The 15312-nt window shown below is 36.7% G+C and overlaps 1 protein-coding gene across 1 annotated transcript; it reads left to right on the top strand.

The window, feature by feature from the left end:
- Window positions 1–579: 579 nt before the first annotated feature.
- On the top strand, window positions 580–14384 carry srpx (sushi-repeat containing protein X-linked). The gene is made up of 10 exons (XM_079881252.1): window positions 580–734; window positions 5203–5250; window positions 5607–5798; window positions 6802–6978; window positions 7089–7215; window positions 7379–7500; window positions 9983–10162; window positions 10472–10605; window positions 13307–13428; window positions 13598–14384. The coding sequence occupies exons 1-10, from the start codon at window positions 668–670 to the stop codon at window positions 13773–13775; spliced, it is 1347 nt and encodes a 448-aa protein (XP_079737378.1). The 5' UTR covers window positions 580–667; the 3' UTR covers window positions 13776–14384.
- Window positions 14385–15312: the final 928 nt, after the last annotated feature.

The following is a 15312-nucleotide window of genomic DNA, read 5'->3' as shown; positions in this document are numbered from 1 at the left end:
TAAATATGATCAATAAGTTATGACAACATATGTTTTTACATTGCTTTAACTCATCAAAATAAGTGAAGCAATTTTGTTATACAAGATTTAACTCATTTTTAAGTCAGTTTAATGTAATTTAAGTAGAAATGACTTAAACAACCAATGTGATTGTACTTAAAAATATATATATTTTTTTACAGTGTATCTACAAGGAGTCTGGCAACTGAATTGCCCTTTTATGATGGTTCAGATTCAGACTAACACAAACTCCACTTTTACTTTTGAGGACATTCCCTGTATTTCAGTATTCCAAATGTCTATATAGACCAAAAAGAATTTGAACTAAATCTTATCAACTGTTCAGTGCATAATTTCCCCCTCAATAGGCTACAATACAAGAAGTATTCTAAAAAAAGTTAAATAGGACTCGAATAATAAATGATACAAATAATAATAATTTAACTGTTACTTAAGTGTCCCAAAAGCCTACTTTTTAGGGTCTCTGTAATAACAGTACATATTTTATACATGTATACCAAAAGTCCCCGCGCCGCTCTGTGCGCGCGCTCGCGCTGGATGAAGAGCTCTCGTATTTCTATTGAGGAGGCGGGCTCGGGCTTGTGCTCTGGTTCTATCGTAGGAATGTACCCGAGGTCTCCCACAGCAGCTCCTGGACTTCCTAAAGATGGACACCTGGATGTGTGTGTATATGATAGTGGGACTGCAGCTGTCCGGAAGCTTTGCTTATGACGGTAAGAGAGCCATCCAAACGGATCGTGTTGAGTCTCGCGCTCTGACCTTTAATCAATCAAAATGTGTTGAGCAATACTTATCAAACTAATGCAAAGTTGTGCAAAAATCTGAGGAAATACAGTATTTGTGCATTTGAGAGTTTCCCCGTGCTGTTTCTGCTTGATTTTCTGTATTAGGCACAGTATATTTCAACAGAGCTCAGAGTGTTTACGTGGACGCTTTTGGGGCTGTTTGGGGGGAAAGAAGGGGGTAAGTTTCTTAAATCCAGGAAAAAGACACTGACCTCTTTCATATGAAAATGCACTGATGACTTGTCACCAGTAGGACACTGCGCGCCCTGCTCAATACTGATGGGGCGTATCTTTTGAATGCTTCGTCTTTAATGTGATTAGTGACACACAGTAATAGTGTAATAATATCTTCTGGACAGTAGGTCAGCAGTATGCCCGAAGAGTCAGCAAAGGTTTAATGGGAACATTTACTAAATGTCCATGCATATGAGCAGACATGTTCAACAGTCTTTTGTCTCAAGATCTCAAAATTTCTAGCAGGACAATTCATATTAATACCATGCACTTTTAATATTAAGTTTGTTCATTATCCTTCATTATCTATTTACTGCTATTTTAGCCAAATGTTCAAGTGCCTACTCAATAGGGTCTTGCAGATCTAAAGATTGTGTTATTCATCATGAGTCATTTCCTTGGTTAAGTCTCAAGTCAATAGAATCAAATAGTAATCATATGATACAATGACATTGAATTTACAAGAAGTTATACATGCAAAATATGAAACATCATTGGAGGTGTGTATTAATAATATGCTGGTGGTGTTGTGCTACTCACTGTCCCTCAGGCTATGCTAAGGGGGCTATGGAGTCTGGGACTGCTACTTGGAAATGTGTCTGATGTTTTGATAAGTTATTCACATGTTATGAATTTTTTTTTTTTTTTTTTTTACTAAAAAATCTAGGATTTTTGTGTATCCAGAGCTAGAGACTGTCCAGTTTTCCATAACTAGATTATGGTTGCTAAGCCTGTACCAGATGTCACTAATTCAACCAATGTATATGATAATTTTAGGAATCTGTATAACATTTTAATCTACTTTGTGCTTTGGTTTATGTTTGATTCATCAGTATTGTTGTTTGTATCAGACTGGTTGACTAAGGACGGTCTTTTGAAGTATTGCTGTATATTAGTGAGAGCAAAAATGCATTTTACTTCCAGAAAACATTGTGATGAAGTAATGTGTTTATATTCCAGCAGAAGCAGTTCACACTTGCTTACATTCACCGTGTGCACCTTGGTCCCTTCAAACCTTCATGGTTTCTCACTCCAAGATTTTATTTGTTTAGAGAATCAATGAAAAAGGAGACTTGCTTGGACTCGCTTAGACATGCACATTTCCTGTGCTGCTGGAAACACACAATTGAAAAAGCTGAAGAGATGAATGTGTTGTGGTGGTAGAGAACTAATTGCTCTAAATTACCAATCTCCATTTCGAGCACTGTTAGAGTGAGACCACGGCTGGGAATGTAATTCAATGCGGAATGACTGTGTGAGGTTGTTGTCCTGTCTTTGGGTTTTAGGTTGTGGTTGTGGTCCAGGCTACAGTTTGTAAATGCATGAGAGGTCCAATTTACAAAATACAACAGACCATCAGACTCACATATTGGCTTTATTTGCATGTGTAAAGTAAACGCCAGTAAAATAAATGATGCGTTTTGGTAAATTATCTCAAATGATTTACATTGTTATATTCACAAAGACTGGGTGGCTATTTGTGTTTGTGTATTTTATGGCCTTGTGAACACAAACACAGACTCATGCTGGCTAAAACTTGAAGACATGTTACAAGATTAAGATTGAACAGACACAGACTGTCCACATAACACGGTCCTGACTCGAACTAGTATGAGTTAATGCATGTTGTAAACAGCCACATGCCCAAACTCGAATGAATTTAACATTCTGAGCTATTATTTGTCTAATGTGAATCAGTAGCTTTCAGAAATTAACTCTTTTGGATGAGCAAAGCTTGTTGCATATGAGAGAAAAAACATTGATGTGGGGGGACAATAGTTTCAAACTAAAATGTAAAAAGAGAAATGAAGACAAACCTTGACAGTAAAAGATTTTAAATAGTCTAAAAGCTGTTTGGAGAGTGTAGTTTGAATACGTGGGCAGTTTTTGAAATATATGTAAGTATAAACCTATGTAGTTTGAATATATTGACAGTTTGTAGAGAGATTTGAAGGTTAAAGCGTGTTGAGTGGTTGTTAGCCAGTTGTTAAGGTGCTCTGGGTGGCTGCTAGGGTGTTGCTAAGGTTTTTTTGTGTGGTTACAAGCATGTTTTCAGTGGTTGCTAAGGTGTTTTGGATGGTGGCTAGGTCAATGTGTGGTGGCTGATGGATTGATATAAACATAATTAGTCTGTAATTCCCCGTCAGTCTGTAGAATAAGGTTAACTAAACTCCACACACATAAGAGCTGTGAATCCGTGAGGCTGGAACTGTTGCAGACACTGAACATGGGGAGCCTGAGGGATCTTGCTTTCTTATGACTAATGACTGCAAAACGTTCATCCAAATCCAGTTTTAAGCTAAACATTGTAGAAGTTGTGAAATCTTTTCAACAGAAGCTTTATGTTTTAGTTGACAAAGTTTTCTGTAAGTGGAAACTCCCTCTGTTTGAAGTATATTTACATGTGTGTGTGTGTGTGTGTGTGTGAGAGAGAGAGAGAGAGAGAGAGAGAGAGAGAGAGAGAGAGAGAGAGAGAGAGAGAGAGAGAGCAAATCTAAGCCAAGTCAGTGAGTATTCTGGGTTACACAACGTTCTGCTGAGCTTAACAGAATGGAACAGGAAAACTCATCTGCCAAATGGAGCACACACACACCTACACACATGATCCCTGTGGAGTGTTTTCCATGATAGAAGTTGGAAAACTGTGGTCCTGTCATGATTCACCTCTAGCTCTGCATTGTGTATGTATATGTGTTTGCTGCTCTGTCTCTCTCAAGTTCTTGTTACTCCATCAGAGGGAGCTTTGATCTAACTTGCTGTGTGATCAGCCATCCACTCACTTACACACACAGACATGAGCCAAGAGAACAGAACTAGAGGGAATAAAAAAGCGAATCAGCGTGAATGCAGCCTCTAGTTTTTTTTGTGTTTGATCCCAATCTAAGAGGGCAAAATGTGGGTAATGGAGTTTTCCATGATTTATTGAAGCAGGTCTTGTTTTAAGTTTCATTGGAGTATGGATCACTTACTTTCATAATACAGTAAGTACAAGTCACCGAATTAGATGGAATAGAACACTGAAACCTGTTTCTGTTGGAGAACATTACTGTTTTTCCTGCAGCGTGGTGGAGGATGAAATTACACGTTGACTGTTGTGAAGGAGCTTCTGTTATGACACTGAATGTAAATAAGCAAAAAAAATTGGTAGTTACTAGTCTGACCTCTGAATAAAGCCATGCCAACATCTATCCCATCTAGTCATGTTCCCTGTAGAGCATGTTATCCTAATATAGTGTCGTATGTTATTTTATGTGGCTGCCATTTTCACTGCACCGCAAACATGACACACTGTAATTCACTTCATTACCAGCAGGGGTCATTGTTGCATTTCATGCCATGTCAATAAATACAACAAACCCATTTCAGTGATAGCCTAGCTATGAAAGCCTGTTTAAAAATATAAATGTAAGAATAATAAAAAAATAAAAAAGTCACATTGTGAGATTGTGAATAAATGCAGTACCATTCAAACGTTTGGGGTCAAGATAGATAGGTAAGATTTTTTTTAGTGTTTTTGTCTTTTAACATACTGTTTTTGTCTCAAATGCTTACCAAAGCTGCAATTATTCGATACAGTAAAAAAAAAAAAAAAAAAAAAAACGGTAATATTGTGAAATGTTATTACAATTTAAAATAACTTCTATTTTAAAATGTGATGGCAAAGCTGAATTTTCAGCATCATTACTCCAGTCTTCAGTGTCACGTGATCTTTCAGAAATCATTCTAATATGCTATCAATGTTGAAAACAGTTGTGCTGCTTAATAATTTTCTGGAAACCGTGATACTTTTTTTCAAGGATTTTTTGATGAATAGAAAGTTCATAAGGACAGCACTTTTTTTCATTGTAAATGTTGTTACTGTCAATTTTTGATCAATTTAATGAGTCCATGCTGAATAAAAATATTAATCCCTTAAAAAAAAATCTTACTGACCCCAGATTTTTGAACGATAGTGTACAGAATTACCTTTTTTATTCTGAGGCTTCCATAGTTAGCAGACTGAACATACAACTATTGCAAGATATTACAACAAAAACCAAACTGTGGTTTGTTTTGTTCTAATATAGTCACACAGAATACAAATGATTCTAGTTGAGCTGAATCTGAAATTCTGCGCTCATGCCAACTCTTCTTGCTTGTGCTGTCCTAAACTGTTTTGCAGGCTCTGGATACTGGCCATACGCTGATGATGAAGATGTGCGACACACAGGTGAAAACATGCAAGAACATACTACATTAAATGCACATGTTGATCCCAAAAACCCATTGCAGAGAACTTAAACCCATCTTCTCTCAGTGAAACACTCTTACCACATCTTAACACACGAGTGCTGCTGTCAGAACACACACTCACAACACAGAAGCCACTACATCTCTCACTGCCTGCTTAGGCTTCAGGCCTCTGATTGCTTCCTCTTCTTCTGTGGCTGTGCTACTTTATCTTTGTTCACGTTTTCTCCATTCATGTCTGGATTATGCCAGTTGTCAAGGTAAGCTTTGAAGGCCGTGTTTTGTTATGACTCAGTGTCTTTGCGTACATGTGTGATAACGTATGCCTCTTTCTAGGTGTGCCGTGGTGCGCCCCAGTGAAAGTCAAACATGGTCACGTCAGCTGCCAGACACCACGCGGAGAGCGTTATAAGAACGTTCTGGGAACTCGGTGCAAGATCCGCTGTAAGACGGGCTACGAGATGCACGGCAGCAGCGAGATTCTCTGTATGGCCAGCAAACAGTGGTCAGGAAACTACGCATGCAGAGGTCAACATTTACTGAGCTCAATTATAAGATCTTATTGCCTATAAATGCTGACGTGTTAACTCACTTAAGGATTAAGGAAAGGATTAAGGCATAATCAGTTCTATATTTTAACAATGATTTTAATGCATTCATCAATCAATTCATGATCACAAATTATTTGTTTACTTTTTTTCATTTATTTACACTACCGTTCAAACGTTTGGAGTCGGTAAAATTAGGAAGTCTCCTATGCTCTCCAAGGCTGCATTTATATGATCAAAAATACAGTAAAAAACAGTAAAACGGTAAAGCAATATTGTGAAATATTATTAAAATCTAAAATAACTTTTTTTCTATTTGAATATATTTTAAAATACAATTTATTCCAGTGATGGCAAAGCTGAATTTTCAGCATTATTACTCTGTCGCATGCTCCTTCAGAAATCATTCTAATGCTGATTTGCTGCTCAAGAAACATTTCTTATTATTATCAATGTTGAAAACAGTTGTGCTGATTAATATATATATATATATATATATATTAGGATTTTTTGATGAATAGAAAGTGCAGAAGAACAGCATTTATTTGAAATAGAAATCTTTTGTAAATGTCTTTACTTTCACTGTTGATCAATTTAATGCATCCTTACTGAATAAAAGTATTAATTTCTTTAAAAAAATCTTACTGACCCCAAACTTGACTTTGAATGATAGTGTCTTTTTTATGTTTTTATTAATTGATTATTTTTGATGACCAAACTTTAAATTCATTAATCTTGTTTTGCCACATACTGAAAGTTTGATTGGTCCAACAATTTGATTTCCCAGTTGTTGCTTTTTATAATTCAATTGATCAGTTTCTCAAATGACTGATTCCTGAAGAAATCTCGAGACACAGCTTAGTACTAGCCACAACCAGCCACATGTCAGCCAGCAGCTGAATGACAAATGGATTTATTTGGATTGACAGCAGTGATTGTCCATTGAAAATCCATTTTCATCAGGCTATGATTTATGTGTACAGAAGTCCGCTGTCCTAAACTGACCATGCCATCTAACGGAGGTTTTAAGTGTTCAGACGGGTCTTACTTCAACTCCCGCTGCCAGTTTTTCTGCTCACCAGGATACACACTCCGTGGAGTCCACAGCGCCACCTGCCAAAGCAGCAGAACATGGAGCGGGGGCAACAGTGTGTGCCTGGGTGAGTGAAACAGTCATTGAGCACTCACTAATATTCATTTACAGATTTGGATTGATGACATAGGCCTAGTATTTAGGTGGTGAGGCATGTAAAGGTGCTTTCTGTCTCAGATGTGGATCCCCCAGTTATTAAGTGTCCTAATATAAAGGAGAAGACAGCTGAACCAGGAAAACTCACTGCCAAAGTGACGTGGGACACGCCAGAGGGCAAAGACACAGCGGACGGCATCCTAACAGAGTCAGTGAATCAGTTTTATGCTCACTCAGTTCAGTGGTCTTTATTCAAAAATATTTTACCCCTCAATGCCAAGACTGACCAAAGAGAATCACTGAATTCACAATAATTCACATCTAATCACTGTCTAGATTCTTGTTGTGAGAAACCATTGTTGTTGTTGTAGTGTTATACTGAAAGGAAAGCCACCAGGCTCGCACTTCCCAGAAGGGAATCATAAATTATCATACACTGTGTTTGACCGTGCTGAGAACAAGGCGACCTGCAGGTTCAATGTTCGAGTGAGAGGTAAGTTCTTTAGTGAAATATTTAATGTTTGAAATGTTTAATCATTTACTCATGATTTAAGTCAAGTTATTCTTTGAAATTGCTTAGCTAAACAAAAAGCTAAAAATGTTAGCTACAAAATATACATTTAAGCTCTTTTTAGAAGGTAACATATTTAAATATGTACAGTTGTGGTCAGAATTATTGGCACCCCTGGTAAATATGATCAAAAATGGCTGTAAAAATAAATCTGCATTGTTTATCCTTTTGATCTTTCATTCAAAAAAATTGCAAAACTCCAACCTTTTATTGAAGTAAATGAATTGAAAGTGGGGGGGAAATCACATTATGAAATAAATGTTTTTTCTCCAAAACACGTTGGGAACAATTATTTGCCCCGTTTTATAAAATATTTTTTGCAACCTCCTTTTTCCAAGATAACAGCTCTGTGTCTTCTCCTATAATGCCTGATGAGTTTGGAGAACACCTGACAAGAGATCAGAGACCATTCCTCCATACAGAATCTCTCCAGATCCTTCAGATTCCCAGATCCATGTTGGCGCTTCTTTTCTTCAGTTCAACACACTCATCTTCTATAGGGTTCAGGTCAGGGACTGGGATGGTCATAGCTGAGGCTTCCTTTTGTGCTCAGTAACACATTTTTGTGTTGATTGTGATTTTTGTTTTTGGATCACTGTCCTGATGGAAGATCCATCCACGGCCCATTATAAGATTTCTAGCAGAGGTTGTCAGGTTTTGATTTTTAATCTATTGGTATTTGCTAGAATCCATGATACCATGTATCTGAACAAGATGTCCAGGACCTCCAGCAAAAAAAATAGGCCCACAACATTAAAGATCCAGCAGTAGATTTAACCGTAGGCATGGGGTACTTTTTATCCCTGTGTGAACCAAACCCATCTAGCGTGTTTGCTGCCAAAAAGCTCTTTTTTTAGTTTCATCTGACCATAGAGCCTCATCCCATTTGAAGTTCCAGTCATGTCTGACAACTGAATATGCTGGAGTTTGTTTTTGGATGAGCGAGGAGGATTTTTCTTGAAACCTTCCCAAACAACATGTGATTATATAGGGGTTGTTTGATTTATTTGAAGGCTTTTTGACCCCTATGCTCAACTAATCTCTGCAATTCTCCATTTGTGATCCTTGGAAACTCTCCTCCTCACATTAAGACAATATAGACACACGTCCTCTTCCAGGCCGATTCATAACATCTTAAGTCAATTGGACTTCTTAATTTTTGCCCTAATGGTGGAAATGGGGATTTTCAATTCTTTAGCTATTTTCTTATAGCCACTTTCTACTTTGTGAAGCTCAACAATCTTTTGCTGCACATCAGTCTTATATTCTTTGGTTTTACTCATTGTGATTGATGATAAAGGGAATTTGGCCTTGTGTTTCCTCATATTTATATTCCTGTGAAACAAACAAGTCATAGCTATTAAGGGAATTTGGCCTTTGTGTTTCCTCATATTTATATTCCTTTGAAACAAACAAGTCATAAACAAACACACAAGTTTCATGTTTGGTCACCCTAGTGTTATAAAAAAATGTAAATAGTCATGAAAATATACTTCAGAGATATTTTACTCATAAAAAATACTAGGGGTGCCAATAATTGTGGTCAATGTGTTTTGGAGAAAAACATTTATTTCATAATGTGATTTCCCCCCCACTTTCAATTCTTTTACTTCAATGAAAGGTTAGAGTTTTGTGAATTTTTTGAATGAAAGATCAAAACGATAAACAATGCAGATTTATTTTTACAGCCATCTTTGATCATATTTACCAGGGGTGCCAATAATTCTGACCACAACATTACATTATTCAATACATTACTGTTCAAATGTATGTTCTGTGTTCCCCCTTCATTATATTTCATTTTGGTTTAGTCCTGTGACCTAGTTTTCCCCAGTCTGTTTGATTACTCATTTCATTCACCTGTTCCTTGTCATTCACTCATCAGCTCCCTTTGTTTGCCCATGCATTTATACCCTGTGTTCTCCCTCCCTATTCTTATAGCATAATTATTACTCTTTAGTGTCATATGATCCTTCAGAAATCATTTGAATATGCTGTTTTGGTGCTCAAAAAACATTTCTTATTTTTAACATTGTTGAAAATAGTTGTACTGATTCAAATTTTTCTAGAAACCTTGATAAAAAATTTTCCCCAGAATTCTTTAGAGAGATCAAATTAACAGCACTTATATGAAATATAAACCTTTGGAAAATTGTATTGATTAGTTTAGTGCATCCTTGCTGAATAAATGTATTAATTCCTTAAAAAACAAAAACAAAAGTATTAATTCCTTAAAACAAAAACTGACCGCAAACTTTTGAACGGCTGTGTGTGTTACTGAAAATGCTAAACTGTAGTTGGTGGCATCCTTGCTTTTGTTTAGTTGCAGAGCATTGCATAATGTGTTGGCATTGTGATATATGAATGTGTGTAAGGTAATAAGTGTGTTATGTACACATTGTAGTGCGTCGCTGTACTCCTCTCTCTGTCCCTGACAACGGCTGGATGAAATGTGACAGTGCGGGTGATAATTACGGGGCCACGTGTGAATTCCGCTGTCTGGGTGGCTACGAGCTAAAGGGCAGCGCTGCCAGAGTCTGCCAGTTTAACATGGAATGGTCTGGCCTGGAGACTTCCTGTGCCCGTAAGTAACACACATTAACATCTCACAAACAGCTTAGCCAGAGATATTCCTTGAATTAAACATTATACGCCCTTAAATGCAAGATTGCATAGCATTCCTAAATAAGAAAGATGCTGCTTATTCTGGCAGAATATTTATATTTAATATTGTGAGACAAAATGCTAGAGGAAACGATTACAATTTTCATGACAGAATTATTCACATTCTTCTTATGCGATTAAACCTCACAGTTCATGTAAAATTCATGATCTTACTCTTCCTTTCCTGGCCTCTGGTGAATAACATCCTAATGATTTGTTTTATTAAAAGCCATGAATATTAATGTGGGTGTGCGGTCTGCTGCTGCATTGTTGGACCAGTTCTATGAGAAACGGCGCATTTTGATCATCTCAGCCCCCTCGGCTGCCAATCACTACTACAGATTCCAGATGACTAATTTACAGGTACAAGATTAATATCTGCCTCTTTATTCTACAAAATAAAGCATATAAAGCTTAGTTGGAATGTTTTAAGGAGTTTGAAATAGTTTTAAATTTGGAGAAGTTTTAAAAGCTTGAAGTTTTAAGTTTAAAGCAGAGGTGTAAAGTCCAGGTTCAGAAAGTTCAGTTCAAAAATAGTTAGCTCAAAGTGTGTGTGTGTGTGTGTGTGTGTGTGTGTGTGTGTGTGTGTGTTTGCACGTGTTTGCACAACTATCTTTGTGATGACCAGTTTGACTTTTAAGGCTGGGTCACACCAAGCCGACGGTCGGCCGTCGGGCAATGTTGGGCCGTTTTTGAGTGTCGGTCGGGATAGTTTTATATCGCTGTGTTCGGCACCGTTGGCTCTAGTCGGATGCCTTCCGGGTTTTTTGGGCTGATTCAGCATGTGAAATTGGCGTTGGGCCGCCGTGAGAGAGAGAGAACTCTGATTGGCTGTTCAGCTTATGCCGGGCGTACACCAAAGGATTTTCACAGTCCCAGACTAAAGACCGGCATTTTTTAGGAATCTTACTGGAGTCTCGGCGCGCTCCCGTCGTCTCGATCGTTAAATGTGAGGTGATAATCTGCAGTCGGCGACCCGATTTATGCCCGTCTTTCTCTAGTCTTTCATATCAAACATGTTTGATATTATCGCAAGTCTTAGCGTAGTCATAGTGACGTAAAACAATCAACAACCAATAAATTTGCTACCTTTGCTGTGAGTATTGTCCATTCTCTGTATTCTATAGTAGATATGTATCTTTTCTTGTATTATGTACCCTCGAATATTCACTGTGAAACACTTGTTCATAATTTCAACACAGCATTTAAAATTATACCCTTTCAAGATATTTAGTTCAAACTATTGTTCTCATCATATAATGATATAGATTCATAACCCCCATATACAGTCATGTGAAAAAGTTAGGTCATACCATTAAATAGTCAACTCTTTATTAAGAAATGTTCACATAACAATGTCTAATTTGATTTTTTTTCATTCCTGGAAAAGAAAGCGATTTATTGTAATTAAACAATATAAATTACATATTTTTACTCATCAAACTAAAAATAGGCATAAAAATGCCTATTTTAATGGAGGAAAAAATTAGGACCCCTAATAACTAGTGATGTTGTTGAAATTGCTTCAGTGAGGTAAAATTGTGGAATGGCTGATGTCAAAGTCCTTTGATATCTTTTTAAATCCTTTTCCACACTCATAAGCAGTGTGGGGGAAATATATGGGGGTTATGTACCCTCAATTTTATTATTTGTCCTAATTTATTCCTCCTCAAAAATTGCATTCTTTTAAAATTACATTTCACAGAGAGTCTTAAAAAGGCCTTCCTTATTTTTAAATAGTTTAGTTAAATCACTGGGTCCTTCAGTATTGTTCAAATTGTTATTACATGTCCATATGTTGAAAAATAGACAGGCTTTCGTGGTGTCCTATTTTTTTCACATGACTGTATGGTTGCCTTTATATAATTTAATAATAATGATAATTTATTATTAATATTATTATTATTTTAATTATTATTTAATGATGATAATCACATAATTTGGACAGTGACTCCCACCCCCTGCAGAACACCATCACTGCACTGAGCAGCTCCTTTAGCGATATACTCCTTCACCCCAAATGTGTGAAGGAGAGATCTTATCTGATATACCACCACTGGCCTACCTTCAGAAATATTTTGGATCATGCAACATAATGTGATACATTATAATATCTAACTTTAGCTGCTTCTCCTCCATTTTTGTTAAATCACTGCTGAGCATGATAGGAGGAATTTGGTGGGAATAAAAAGCTAATATAATCTAGTTGTAGTCTTGTAAATAGTGTCACTACAAGATTCAATGTTTGTAAAATCTTTAGTCTGAGACTAAAAACTGTGAACCCCAAGTCTTTAGATGTGAGCTGATAATCTTATAAAGTCTTTTCTAAATCTTTTCAAAGTCTTTAGGTGTACAGAAAGCATTAGTGAACAGAATAAAAGCGAAAGCGAACAAAAAAGTCAAGACAGTAGAGACAGAAGGCTGTTATAATTTTACGTCATCTTACCCGAGCATTCGAATGCACTAATATTTCCATAATAACATGAGGCGACTGGAATGAAAAACTGATTAGCTTGATTGATATTCAAAATAGTAAGCAAGCACTGCTTTATTTACGGTTTGTATATCTGCAGTCCTAGTTTCGGTTTTCCTTTTTGAATGTTGAGAATATACTATTGATACCTGATGATATAGAGTTATATACTTTTACGCAGGCACAGAACACACCTGCTAGTTGACAGTCGCCTTTTGGTGTGTTCAAGCGCAGCTTTTTGGCCGAGACGCAGCCGACGAGAGGCGGCAACACAGTCAGCTTTTGTCGCCACTAGTTCTTTGACTTCGGCTTGGTGTGTCCCGGGCTTTAGACCATTGGAGTGAGGACTGGTCCTCACTTTCTGAGACCCCTTTAAAGGCCTGTTTGGGGGTCAAGACTTGGTTTTACAGTAAGGGTTTGGGTTATACACTTAGTTGTGATGTGTTGTGTTAGGGTAAGCAGCTAGAGATTGCATTGTGTCAATGAATGTCCTCACAAAGATAGATAAACAACAATGTAAATGTAAAAATGATGGAATAATAAATACATACACACATATTGCAAGTAAACTGGATGATCTGTATTGTGCAGCATGCTCAGTGTGGTCTGGACTTAAGGCATGTGACGGTGATTGAGCTGGTGGGTGTGTATCCAGCTCAGATCGGCCGCATCAGACACAGACTCATCCCTCCAGGGCTGGCTCTACAACTCAGGTACTTGATTACAGTGCTTGAAAGAAAGCTCTAAATTAATATTCTTTAAACGATGTTTTGTAGATAAGAACTTGTGAATTGCTCCCACTAGAAAGCACCTCCTGATAGGCTACACATCATTCTACTGAATGTGCGGTAAGTGTGTGTGTGTTTTGTTTGTGTGGGGCAGGTTGCTGCTGCAGCTGTCTCAGAATTCCTTTAGCATGGTTCTGCTGGACAAACAGGGTGTGGATAAGCAACGCTACACTTTCCCCATCACATCAGCAGAGATCTTTACCACCATTGACACGTTTCCCCTCCGCACTGAGGAGGCCATACTACAGAAAGAGGCTGGACAGAGCTGCTAGATGTATATATACAGTGCACACATTTACACATCATTTTCTACTGGGTATAAAGCAAACCACACTACAAGAGAGAGTCTGGATAGAGCTGCTACATCTTATCATATATTGTAAACATACACACATGCACACACATCTCTCAATATGAATGCATGAGTGAGTCTTTGTTGTTTGTCTTTTTATGATGTTCTGCTCTATTTGATTTGTCTGTTGTCTCTATTTATGTCAGAGTGGACGGTCTACTTTTCTTAAGAAATACTACCAAAGCAATATTAATGTAATAAAAGCCTGTTTGATGATTGAAATTTGAGAGCATGAGACTGTTTTTTTTTTTAAAAGGCTGTTATGGTTTATCTGGGTTCTTTGGTTTGGCAAATAAATATGGAATAAATATATTTTGGCATGTTATATTATGATTTCTTACAAGTAGTGAATCAGCTTTGCTTTAAAATATATATAAAGTATATTTGTAATGTTTGAAAGGCTTTTGTAAAAGTCAGTGAAAGCCATTTTTGTTGCCATGTAAAAAAAAAAATTATCACAAAGACTCGTGACAAGTCAAGAGAGCAATAATGTGATCTTTTTAACCAGCTTGTTTAGCCACTTTATCACAAAATAATATTTATTAAAAATTATAAAAAAAAATTTTTTTTTAAAAAACACCAAATGTGAGAGTAAAGAGAAAGACATTGTTACAAAATATTTCTATTTAAAATAAATGCTATTCTTTTGAACTTTCTATTCATCAGAGAATCCTGAACAAATTTATAAAAATTTTCCACAAATATTTAAGTAGCACAACTGTTTTCAACCTTGATAACAAGAAGAAATATTTGGCACCAAATCAGAATATTAGAATGATTTCTGAGGGATTATGTGACACTGAAGACTGAAGTAATGGCAGCTTTTCCATCACAGGAATAAATTACATTATTTTACTGAATGTTTGATCAAATAAATACAGCCATCGGTGAGCAGAAAACTTCTTTCAGATAATATATCTATACAGCTTAGAGAGAGAGAGAGAGAGAATGGTTGAGAGTAATAATTAAGATGTGGAAAAAGGAGAAATGAAGCAGCAAGAGTGGTTAAATAATAGTTTATTCTCTTTCTGAAGATGATAAAGTACAGTTCAGAACAGTCCTAAACACTGTCTACCTGATGAGAGGGTGGAAACAGCACACATACACTGAACATGCTGTGAATCAAACAGCTTTAGACAATATCAGACATGGGAACACTTGGATGTCAAACATCGACATTGATAAAGCCTTACACATGCCACAAAATCTCTCAATTTATTATACGGTGTGATATAAGGTCTATTCACTTGACTGATTCTAACAAGAGTATTAGGTGTAAAAGGGGGTGCACACATTATTCATGGAGACCTCACAGTGACATGACGGCTCAAATGAATCAAGTGGGGAATTAACTATTACACTAACCTCAAAACTCAATATAGGGGCTGTACGCATTGTGCTTATACAATATAATGTGTGCATATGTATGTGTTTTTTTTTAGTTTTTTGACAATGTG

This window comes from Squalius cephalus (assembly GCF_949319135.1).
Source record: "Squalius cephalus genome assembly, chromosome: 9".
NCBI classification, from domain to species: Eukaryota; Metazoa; Chordata; class Actinopteri; order Cypriniformes; family Leuciscidae; genus Squalius; species Squalius cephalus.
This window is presented reverse-complemented; position numbering and strand designations above follow the sequence as displayed.